The 12,328-nt window shown below is 32.2% G+C and overlaps 1 protein-coding gene across 1 annotated transcript; it reads right to left on the bottom strand.

Moving 5' to 3' along the window:
* Positions 1 to 8,868: 8,868 nt before the first annotated feature.
* On the bottom strand, positions 8,869 to 9,532 carry LOC123685608 (histone H2A-like). The gene has a single exon (XM_045625340.1). The coding sequence runs from the start codon at positions 9,519 to 9,521 to the stop codon at positions 9,147 to 9,149; it is 375 nt and encodes a 124-aa protein (XP_045481296.1). The 5' UTR covers positions 9,522 to 9,532; the 3' UTR covers positions 8,869 to 9,146.
* Positions 9,533 to 12,328: the final 2,796 nt, after the last annotated feature.

Genomic DNA, 12,328 nt, shown 5'->3' with positions numbered 1-12,328 from the left:
ATATTATGTCTGTTCGTGATGATTCAACTTAGTACTAATCCTACAACCTAAAACAAAAATCATTCTAAATTTCTTAAATAATCTTCATTGCCAGGTTAAACGTCTTGATCGGGAGTAAAGTGTCACTGTCGGGAGTAATGTCTGTCACATCCGGTGTTATGTCTCTTCCATTTCCATCATTTTTCACTATCTCGTCTATGAGCTATTTATTATTCTGAAATTGACTTCTCTGCCTGTCTCGAATATCCACTGCTTTGTCTGCTTCTTGAAAGTACTAAAATTCTTTATTTTTCTGATGTTCTCTGGTAATGTTGCATATATCCGTGGAGCCAAGTATGCACCACTTCGCTGGCCAACTCTTTTAGAGGCTATGGAACTCTCAAACTGTGACGTCTTTTCTCTTGTTGAATAGGGATGGTTCCTCAAATTAACAGGAAGCTTTCCGCTGAAAATGTTTGTAAGAATTTCCATTGTGAATAATTGATAAGGTTCCAGCATTCCTGATAATTGATAGATCTCATTGCTTGGGAAGATCAGTGGTTTACCATACATAATTTTCAAAATCCACTTCTGCAGAGTTTCGACTTTATTCATGTGGGTGTCATACGCGCCTCCCCATCCTATTATACCATATGTTAACTGAGACTGCACCAGCGAAAAGTATAGTTGTCGTAAGTGGGGAATGTCTAGATATTTTTTTAGATATCTGAATTTATACAATAGGCCTCTTAGTTTCTTAACAACGTTGTTGATATGTTTATCCCATCTCAGATTTTGATCAATGGTAATACCCAAGTATTTGATCTCCGTTGCTTCCGGTATACAAGTTTCCTCATCAACTCGCAGACATCCAAAATTGGGAGCGCCAGATCTGTAAGACACGAACGTAATGTACTTTGTTTTCTCTATGTTAAGTGTCAGTTTATTGTATTTGAACCAGTTTTTAATTTTTTTAAACTCCACCTCTACCATCCGCTTTAGCCCCTTCCAAGTGCCGTTCGTGTAGAGGATCGCAGTATCATCCGCAAAACTGATGATTTTTCCATTCTGTCGCATCAACAAAAGGCTGTTCATGTACACCAAGAAGAGGACAGGTCCGAGAACGGTGCCCTGGGGTACTCCAAATGTCACAGACCTAGATTTGCTTTGATACCCTTCTATTTCTACTATTTGCTTCCTGTTTTTTAAATAACTCTCAAACAGGTCGTATGATTTACCTCGAAACCCACACACGTACAATTTTCTGAGCAGCTTTTCATGAGAGACAGTATCAAATGCCTTTGCCAGGTCAATAAATATGCATAATGCGGCCCTCTTTTGATCCAACAACTTATAGATCCCATCTGTCAACTCGAATATGGCATCCCTTGTTGATTTGCCTTTTCTGAACCCATGTTGACTTTCTGCGATAATTTCATGTTTTTCTAGAAACTGCGTCATCCGTGTTTTAATGATTTTTTCAATAATTTTACCAAAGTTTGAAATGAGAGAGATGGGTCTATAGTTTTGAATATTGGTTCGACTTCCAGCTTTATGAAGGGGTTTTATTATAGCTGTTTTGAATATTTTTGGAAATGACCCTTGTTCGAAGCAGAGATTGATCAAATATGCGATGGGTTCTGATACTTGGTCCTTAATTTGTTTAAGAGTAGTAGATCTTATCCCATCAATACCCGGAGCTTTTCCCTCTTTAAGGTCGCTTATCACTTTTTTCACTTCGGTTGAGTCTGTGGGATAAAGAAAAATGGTTTCCTCCAGAAAATTCTCATGCTCCTCAAATTCCTTAGGTTCCCTTATTTTATCTGCATATTCTTTTCCAATTCCACTAAAATACTCATTGAATGCCTCAGCAACGTCCTCCCTTTCTGTTACTTGACGACCTCCCACCTCTATGTGCGATATATCCGTTTCAGACTTTGACTGGTTGCATATATCACTCACAAAGTTCCACAGTGCTTTCGTAGATGATTTAGTTTTGTGCATGTAATCTTGTAAATGTCTCTTTTTCGCTGTTCTTATAAGTCTGTGTAACTGGTTTCTATAAGCGATATACTCCAGTTTGAGTTCTTGATTATTTGGGTATTTTGTGGTCCTTAGATATAATTCATTCTTTCGGTTTATAGATTTGAGAAGTCCGGCCGTAATCCACCCCTTCTTACCAGTTTTCTTAGTATTTATTCTTACTGTTACAGTGTTTTTGTTAATATATTTATAAATTTTTGTGAACAGTTCCGTCGCAAACTTATCAACATCTAGAGTGTTCTCTGAACTGTACCAGTCAATTTTCTCCAAGTCCGTTTTTAATGCATCATAATCTATATATTTTCTAGTTTTCACATTTTGTTGTTGATTTCGTAGTTCTGAACCTTTAAGACACAATATAATTGGGTAATGATCAGTGATGTTAGTGTTTACAATGAATGACTTGACTTCATCAGCCTGAAGAGGGTTCTTTGACTTCACAAAGAAGTGGTCTAAGCATGTTCCACTTGATGGTCTAGTGGATTTATTAATGTACGAGACAAACCCAAAAGAGTCCACTATGTTTAAATATTCAGCTATGAAATCATTATTTGCCAAAATATTAATATTTAAATCGCCTGTTAGGATATGATAATCGGCTCTTTCAGTTCTTTCTAAGTATTTATAAAGGTTTATGTCGAAAACACTAGGACAGGAATGCGGAGAACGGTATATACATGTTAACTTTATGGAATTTTCTTCTGTCTTCATGTTTACTTCAACTGCCTTGATGTCGCCAAATGCTATAATTGAGTAGTCAAACTGCAAATCCTCTCGTACAAATACAATGACTCCGTCGTTTCTATTGTATACCCCTTCGTTGTAGATTGTTGAATAACCGACCATGCCAAATATCTGCGGATCGCTCACCTTAAATGTTTCAGTGAGAACTATGACATGAAATTCTTCTTCCATATTCTTCAAATGAATTTTTAGTTCGTCTATATTCTTTTCTATACTTCTTATGTTGATTTGTAAAAATTTGAGATGATGCGACAAATTATAACTTTTTAGGTCGATGAATTTACTTAAATATGAAGTTTCATGGGTATTTATCTCATAGTCCCTTATATAGGGATCCATTGTTCTCCAAAAAAAAAACCCCTACCCCCTTCCCTGCATCATTTTTTTCCCTTCTTTTTTAATATTAACGGAATTTATCTATGGAAAAACAAACAAAAAAGAATAGCTTCCGGATATTTAATTGTTCTTGTCTGTTGTAGACTTGTGTCGCAGTTTCATACCAATCAAATTATCCTTTGTTGGGGATTTCTTCCTATTAGTAAATATTTTTCTGTGTGTAGATAAATGTGGCGTGGAAAATTTTTTATCCCCGCCTTTTTTCAATTTGTTCGATAGTCCCGACTCTGATTTCAGTTCGTTAGTGTTCGATTCATCTCTCTCAAAGATAATATTGCTAGTTATTGTAGGTGTATTTGGAGCACTGTTCGATGAAGATCAACTGATTTCACCCATTTACAAGTTTGTTTGATTAGATGGCGCTGAACAAATTTTCATTTCAGGTAGATTTTAATTAAATTAGAGTGATATTCAACAATTTTTGCCAAATATCTTTCTCAAATATCCACATACTGACTCACTTATGTCCTTTTTATCTGATTATTGCAATGTTATCGACAGTTTCATGCACATAATATAGTAGATATATTCTGTGGATTTTGTATATCCACAAAGTAGTATCATAGACCTTATATCAATGTGATATTAGGTCTATGAGTAGTATATATTAGTGTTCTGTGATCCACAGTATACAATTATTACAATTTTATTACAAACATAGAATAATAACCACAAAACACTAAATATAAATTTAAAATTTCCCACTCTATGGATTTTTATTTGAGGTTAAATGATTGTTTAGATTTCACTTTCCGTATCAAAAACATTCGTATCAATTCTTTAGTTAATTCCAAATATCCTATATTTTTTTGCGAATTCTTGTGTTCTATTTTAGTGATGATGATTTATATGGTGTTAGATGTTTTTGAATTAATGGAGAATACTTAAAAACTAATGATTCGATATTTTGAGATAAAAAGTGCCGAGGGATTTGTTTTCGAAGAAATTTGTCCTTATGTAAAGGTGAGTTCATCTAGTTATTATTATTACTATACAAAATAAAGAGCAGAGGACTAATCCTATAATACTCAAATCGAAAAAAATCAATGAAAATGAAAATAAAAATTGAATCTATAAATCCATAAAATTGTCCAGCCTGTTCTTGAAGGTGTTCGTGATGTGTGCTAATATTCTCAAAAACTCATTAAGATTCGAGTTGAATTAGAGAGAACAGATTCCTGAGGCACCCTGCATTCAAGTTGTTCACTCAATCTGGTATATTAGATCAACTTCCTTAATAGAAGTTATGTAGAATATTCTTTTCTGAAGTGAAACTTGATCGATATTCAAATTCAAAGATACTATTTGTTCATTTGTTTTTTTTCTGATTTTTATTTTCTATCATATTCACTTTGATTAGTTTTGATTTCAAGCTAAATAGTGTATCAAATATATATTTTTTTACTTTATAATACCTAATTAACTTTCTATTATAATTGCAACGTTCTCAGAAACTGTGGAATTAAATTTGATGTTATAAGGATGTCCTCTGTTGAACCTGCATATATTTTATTATTGAAAGTGTTGTTTGTTTTGTATTTTTTCTTGTTTGTAGCTTCTGTTGAATACTGATCTTTTTTTCTTGTTGTAGTTGGTCAATCCCCAAATTACGTTATGTGATACCTCCAGTGGAACCATATAAGAAAGAAGAAGAGGATATTTAAGATCATATACAGTGTTGTGTGAAAGTTTTCTTTTTTAGTCACTAGATGCTTGTTTTGTGATGATTTGTGCTCAATTGATAGTGTTATTTGTCAAGTTCATGATTAAGATGCCTAGAATCCCTGGTGTGTGTACTGATTCGATTTTGTTTCAGACTTTTTGAGAGACCCACCTGTTGCTTTGGTGTTCTGCTTCTCCAGAGTTCTGTAAGGTGGCGTTCTTCAAAAATTTTCAAATTCCCGCTATCTGTCTGGTGCTGTTTAAAAATGAAATACTGATTTTAGAGTTTACAAACTTTCACAATAAATTACAATTCAGTTCTATCGAATTTTGAACGAAATGAATGGAATATAATGACAAAGTATAGAAGATTGTTACGAGCATAGAATATAAAATTTTATTGTTCTATACTCAAAGGTCACGAGAGCCGAGAATCAAGAGAAATGTCAAATATAATCCCTCAAAATCAAGTAGATATATTTCTGAAAAATCTCCCGTTTTGTCTGGAAGTTTTACAGGTTTAAGTAGACACACTAGGTTTTCTATGAATCTTATTCATGATGCTATAGACATGGATTATTAGTTTATGTCTTTGAGAATACCTGAATTTTAGGGTACAAAACAAATAATCCTTTTGATGATAGGTGAGTATCTTAGTATTTAAATTGAATGGTAGTATTAAGATGTTTTATATTTGTGTACTGAAATTTCTAAGAAGAATAGTACATTAAAAATAAGTGTATATGTTACTGGCAATCTGTATAATCCAATATACTATATGTATAATGCCTAGGCAATGTGTTTCTCAACTGAATTAACTCCAAAGACTGTTTAAACTTCAAAAACAGTCCGATAAACAATGAGAGTGCTGCTGGTCCTTATTACTGACTGAATAATCCACAGCAATACATAAGGCAGGCAAAGATCAAGGCGATTTGGATTTTTTTGTCATAAAGTTATTTGTGAAAATATAATTTCTCACATGTAAATTGAGGAAGAAGACCATAATAGCTTCAACACTTTTGCATGATTTCAGTCTTGGATCTTAACAAAGTTCAGTCAGTTCCGTTTCCTTATCTCTAATGATATCTTTTTCTGTGGGAAAGTATTGTTCTAAAACTCATTTAAGTGTTCCAAAATGTCGATGGTGATGTTTTTTAAATTGAGTCTTCAGTATTGATGTAATTGTAGGAAGAAGCTAAAATCTCAAAAGTGTTTTCTTCTGTACTCTTATACCAGAGCTTCAATTTCTTTTGAAAGCATCAATCTTATGTCTGCTTTATGGTGATCTCTTGAAATGTAAGTCAAAGTTTTCTTCGATTTCAGAAGAATTTCATGTAGTTTTGGGGAAAATTTTTTGTTGTTTGTTCCAGTCATAACAGCAGCGCCATCCATACACAAACAAAACAAAGAAAATGTTCATCACTCAAAAGTGATATCAACTGTCACAAAAGTGCCAATGTTTTTTCATTCAATTTTGGGAAGCCAGTAGATCTATCTCTTATTTCACACAATTGTTTTCTAATCAAAACCTATTACTTGATTACTCATTAGTATATTAGATTTGTAGTTATACTGATAAAAATATCTATTTTTTTCATAGACATTTTTATTGAATAGGTATCCGAATAACTAAATCATAACAATACCTATTAACATTGATATACAGCCTAGGATCTATTTTTTTTTTCCTATCGTCAGTGGACTAAAAGACACTATACAATTTCTGTGAACTGTATACATTACCTAGGTATAGTGTAGAATACCTAAATTAAAGTGATTGCCGGTAACATTTTATTGTGAAATGATGTATATATTTATCCTAGGAATTTTGACGCTAGAAAGTGTTTATATCTCAAAAGTGATATTAACTGTCACAATAGTGCCACATGTTACAATAAAAAGAAATTTTTAGCCAGTAGATCTATTTCTTATTTTACAGAATTGTTTTGTGATCAAAACCTATTACTTGATTACTCATCAGTGTATTAGATTTGTAGTAATACTGAAAAAAAAAAAATATTTTTCTCATAGACATTTTTTTAATGAAATCATAACAATACCTTTTTTTTCACATAGTAAGTGGACTAAAAGACACTATACAATTTCTGTGAACCTAGGTATTGTATAGAATATCGAAATTATAGTGATTGCAGGTAACCTATTTATTTTATTTATTTATTTGTTGCATATTGATGAGAAATAATATATTTATGCTAGGAGTTTTGATGCTAGAATGTGATATGTCTCAAAAGTGATATCAACTATCACAATAGTGCCACATGTTACAATAAATACATTTTTTTTGCTATTCAATTTTGGGAAACCAGTAGGATCTATTTCTTATTCTATAGAACTGTTTTGTATTCAATATCCATTACTTGATTACTCATGAGTGTGTTAGATTTTCAGTTATACTAAAAAAAATACCTAGATTTTCGAAATATGGAATTTCAGAATTATCTCAAAGACAAAGACCGAAAGTTATTCCATAATATGAATAAACAATCTTTCTCATTTTCTTTAAAATCGACACGGCAGCAAAAAATCGAACCTTTTTACGGTTTATCAGTTTATTATCGTTTTCAAGATGATTACTTTTTTTGCACTACGAGCACGTCTATGTCCGAGGTTTATTATTTTTTTTTATCTACCCGTTTTGTCGGCGTCGCCCCTTGTTTTGCCATATGTGATTTTTGCACTCGTAATCGGTATATACTCACCCGGTGTTTTCGGTTTTTTGTATCATTTTCGTTACAAAATGGTGTAGTTATCAAAGAACTGAACAGAGTTATTCGTATGGAAAAATTGTCTGTGCTATTTTTTAATATTTAATGTGTTTCATTCAAATTGCAATTTATTTGTGAAGATTTCAGTTTTGAATTGACTGTAAATGGTTTTCTTTAATTGGAGTTACAAACGAAAATGACATAACATGGGTCCCCAAGATTTGTTTTTTAGATAGATGTTCAAGTTTTTTCCTATAACACCTTCCCTTCACAAGATATTTAATTTAAATTTTGTATAGATATTCCAATTTAAAGTTTTCATCATGTGATTTGCTAATTTTGAATGCAAATCTGCAGGATAATATTTTTTCTGGAAAAGTGTCCGCTTCTTTTCACCAGAAAAGAAGTGTGAACCACTGGTATTTAAGGAAATTGTAAAAAGAAACTCTGGTCCAGTACTACACCTTTTGGTTTCTTGTTGGTTATTGTCAAACAATTCTTCAGTATTCCTCAGGAAAATTATTATAAGATCCAGTAAGCTGTAATGATTAAATTTAATGATACTTACAATCTGTAGTGAAGATTAATAAAGATTCCATAAAATTTTATGAGCATCACAAAAAAGTAGGAATAGAAGAAACACCCTGTATCTCGAAGACAAAGCGTTTGCGGGCCCATGTATAGGACATTTTATCCTAAAAATTATTTAAGGAATCTACAGTTTTTATTCGTACCTCCAATTTAGGAACATCCTGTATAAGTCAAGAACAATGGAAACGGTAATAAAAAAATGCCATTATTTCGAGTAATTTTTGGTTCAAACTTCGTTATCAAACCTTTCTTTCTCATATGAGTAATAGTTGTCGTCAAAAATTTTTTTTCGAGTACCTCCCTCCCAAGAAGAAAAACGATCTACGCCCTTGGTCATGATAAAGTATTTCCAAGTTATTTCTCATATAATCATTTGTTTTTGCATTGCGTATGAACGGATTCTAAAGCAAAAACTAATTTGTTTTCTGATTTTTTTCAACCACACACATGAGTTGACACCGCTATAATGAAATCTCACCGCATGAATTTTGAAATTGTCACCTAAAAAAGATGCATTCGCAGATAAATAATTGTGAATTATATGTAGTTGTGCGTAATTTCAGACAAGTGTTATAGTATTATTTTTTCTCTTTGAATTGACGCTTTTATTAAACGTATTAAGTTTTGAATAGAGGATATATTTCCAAGGGGTTATTTCGGTGGATCTTTTAAAATGGGTTCATTTTCAGATGATGAAAACAATTAAATGGTCGATAATTTGTTATTTAATTGAATTTATAACACTCAAAGTTGTTAAAATGAATAATTTCAACAAGAAATAAAATTTCATGGAAGTGAGCAACATAAAAAAAGCTAAAGATTGCATATCACGCTATTCAAATATAATTTGATTTATAGCTTTGTTTCTTACCCTCAAAATACTAGACGACTTCAATGGCGAACCATAATATTATTTACTAAAACAAAGATGATGATAAATCTTTTTCATAGAAAAATATAATGGCCCTGAAAAGGGCCTATGGTTTATGTTTAAAACATAATTTATGTCTTCTTCTCGGTCTTCTTGGGTAAGAGGATGGCTTGGATGTTTGGTAGAACACCACCTTGAGCGATTGTTACTCCAGAAAGCAATTTATTCAATTCCTCGTCATTTCTGATGGCCAGTTGGAGATGACGGGGGATGATTCTGGTCTTCTTATTGTCACGTGCGGCATTGCCGGCCAATTCCAAAACTTCAGCGGCCAGATATTCCATGACAGCAGCAAGATATACGGGTGCTCCGGCGCCAACACGTTCTGCGTAATTTCCCTTACGTAATAAACGATGGATACGACCTACTGGAAACTGTAATCCAGCACGGTTAGAACGGGACTTTGCCTTTCCCTTAACTTTTCCACCTTTACCACGACCAGACATGATGAATAAGTTTTAATGCTTACAAAACACTACAAAAACCAACACAAGCGACTGTATTGACTGATAATTTCGGCAGCGCGAGTAACTGCTTTATACGCTGGTAGTTGCGTCAATCAGAGTGGAGGACGTATGCTCCTGAAGGGGCGGAGTTTAGAAGAACGGTAAAATGGTTATGTTGATAGTTGTATGATAGTTTCCCAAAAATTATTTTTATTTTGATTTGATATCTTATACTTGAAAAAGTTACTGATAGAAATGGAATCAATGTGGATAAGCAACCTATATTTGTACCACACTTGTATGTTTTATAAGACGGGCAAACGATATTCTCTATTTGATTTTCACACTGCATAAAATGAAAAAATGAATTGGTGCTTTTTTCATCCTTCTAAAACTTAATCATAGAAAATAAGCTACATTTTGTAGAGATGAATAGAAAATAATCCATAATTTCAAACTAGTGATCTGATTTTCTCCATAATCAGGTAAACAAGAGAAAACCAATTTTAATTCTTAAATATTTATTAATATAAAAATCAGGACCTATTAAATTCGATTCACTTTTTAGGTATTCCGTAAGTTTCATTATCGAATAGATATTTCAGTTCCTCCTAAGACTTTATATTTTGATAAGAAAAGTTATAGATTTTATTGGAAAACCCTCGAAATTTTTATTCGTTTTTGCATTTTATATTCATATTGTGATGAATTGGTTCCACTTCAAACAAAAATTCTAACTGAATGCCTCATACACAGGGTGTGGAGGTACAAAAGAAAATGGAATATTCATTGGATAATTTTAAGAAAAAAGTTCAAAAACCTTGGCAAACTCTTCATTTTCGAATTATGTACAGGAGTTCTTGGAGTCTTACTTTTTTGTAAGGATTATACATACCAGATTATCGAATCTTTATTGATCTTCTCTACAGATTATGTAAGTAATTAGCAAAATTAAAATTAATTTGTTCATCACAGCTTAGTAACTGGATCTTTATTATAATTTGCATTTTTCTGAGGATTACTGGAGAATTATTTGAATTTTTTTTCTCGAAGTCGATAGCAGATACGACAAAACTACAAAAATTGTAGCGTATTGGAACAAAGTTTCGTTTTACATTTCTCTAAACTAGCAGTGGTCCACAAAAAAAAGTTCTGGAGGAAAAAATCGGGCACTGTTCCAGAAAAAAATATTCCTGTAGATTTGCATATAAAATTAATAAATCACATGATAAAAACTTTCAATTTGCAGATCTATGCTAAATTTGAAATAATCCATGCTGAATTTAAGTATATCTTGCTAGGCGAAAAAAAACAAATTTTAACACCCTGCATCTCGAAAACAAAGTGTTTGTTGGCCCATGGGCCATGTCTGAAGTTTCGTTTTTACCTCTTATTTAGGAACAGCCTATATACTTTTTCAATACCTGCTTTATTTTAATTTCGTACAAGATGGCGAAATGAAACGTGACATATTTGTTTGTCTTATATTGTCTCAAATATAGGTACATAAATGTTTATATATGGTTTAGAAGTGTGTACTTTGGGTACCCATCAACTGCTCTAATTTAAAAATTTTTTACGATATTACCTATAGGATTAAAATTTGAGTTTTTTCATGCATAGTCTATATTTTCTGAGAATGATCCAGAAGAATTTTGAAATTGAATCTTATTGAAAATTGCTTTGTAGTAATGATCTTATCTTCTCCAAATTATTTTCAAAATGCGTTCATTAGGTACGCTTTCTAGTAGATTTTATTAATGAAGTGCAATTATTCCAAGTATCTTCTATGGATGAATCATGCTTTTTCACATTTTGTCGGCACGCTTTCTGGATCGAAAATAAATACGTCTCCTAGGTCGTGAATTTTATTACCTTTACCAACACTTGCTTCGGTGAAATGGATATTGTAGTCATAAAACCCACATTGGCTGTCAAAAAATTCTCAAGGTGTGAATTTTGAAAATTACAATTTTTATTGCACGATATTTTGTAATTTTATGTACAGGCTGTTCGTAAATTGGAGGTACAAAGGAAAATGAGAGATTCCTTGGATGATCAAAAAAATGTGCTTCTTGAATCCGCAAACGCTTTGATTTCTAGATACTTACAGGATGTTTCTTGTAGTCCTACTTTTTTGTGTTTATCGAGTCTTTATTGATCTTCGCTACATACTTGGTAAATAAGTACCAAAATTTATAATTATTAATTTATTCACCACAACTTACTAACTTCTTTATAATAATTAGGATTTTCCTGGGGAATACTAGAGAATTGTTCAAGTTTTTTTTTTCTCGAATCAGTAGCAGATTCGACAAGAAACCAAGAAGTGTATTACTAGTGGTCCACCAAAACAATTCTGGAGGCAAGAAGTGGGCACTATTTCAGAAAAAATATCACCGTGTAGATTCGCATTCAAAATTAGCATATGACATGATATAAACTTTGAGTTAGAATATCTATGCCAAATTTAAATGAGTTGAATATCTTGTGAAGGAAAGGTGCTATGAGAGAAAAAATTGAAAAATATCAAACTTTAAACCCTGTATTTTGAAAACAATGCGTTTGCTGGCCCATATTTGAAGGACTTTTTTTCTCAAAAGGATCTGTGGAATCTAGCATTTTCGTTTGTACCTCCAATTTAGGAACACCCTGTATATTTGAGTTTTTTCGTTCAAAATATTAACCCAATCAATGGTCATGTAAATATTGGGTCAATAGACTAAAAGTTTAACAGTCAGAAAAGATAAAATTGTTAACGTTGTTGAGCAATATATAATGGAAGGCATTTTGTTATTCCAATATTT

The sequence above is a fragment of the Harmonia axyridis genome, chromosome 1 (genome assembly GCF_914767665.1).
Source record: "Harmonia axyridis chromosome 1, icHarAxyr1.1, whole genome shotgun sequence".
Classification (NCBI taxonomy): Eukaryota; Metazoa; Arthropoda; class Insecta; order Coleoptera; family Coccinellidae; genus Harmonia; species Harmonia axyridis.
The sequence above is the reverse complement of the archived record's forward strand: the minus strand, read 5'-3'. Positions and strand labels throughout refer to the sequence as shown.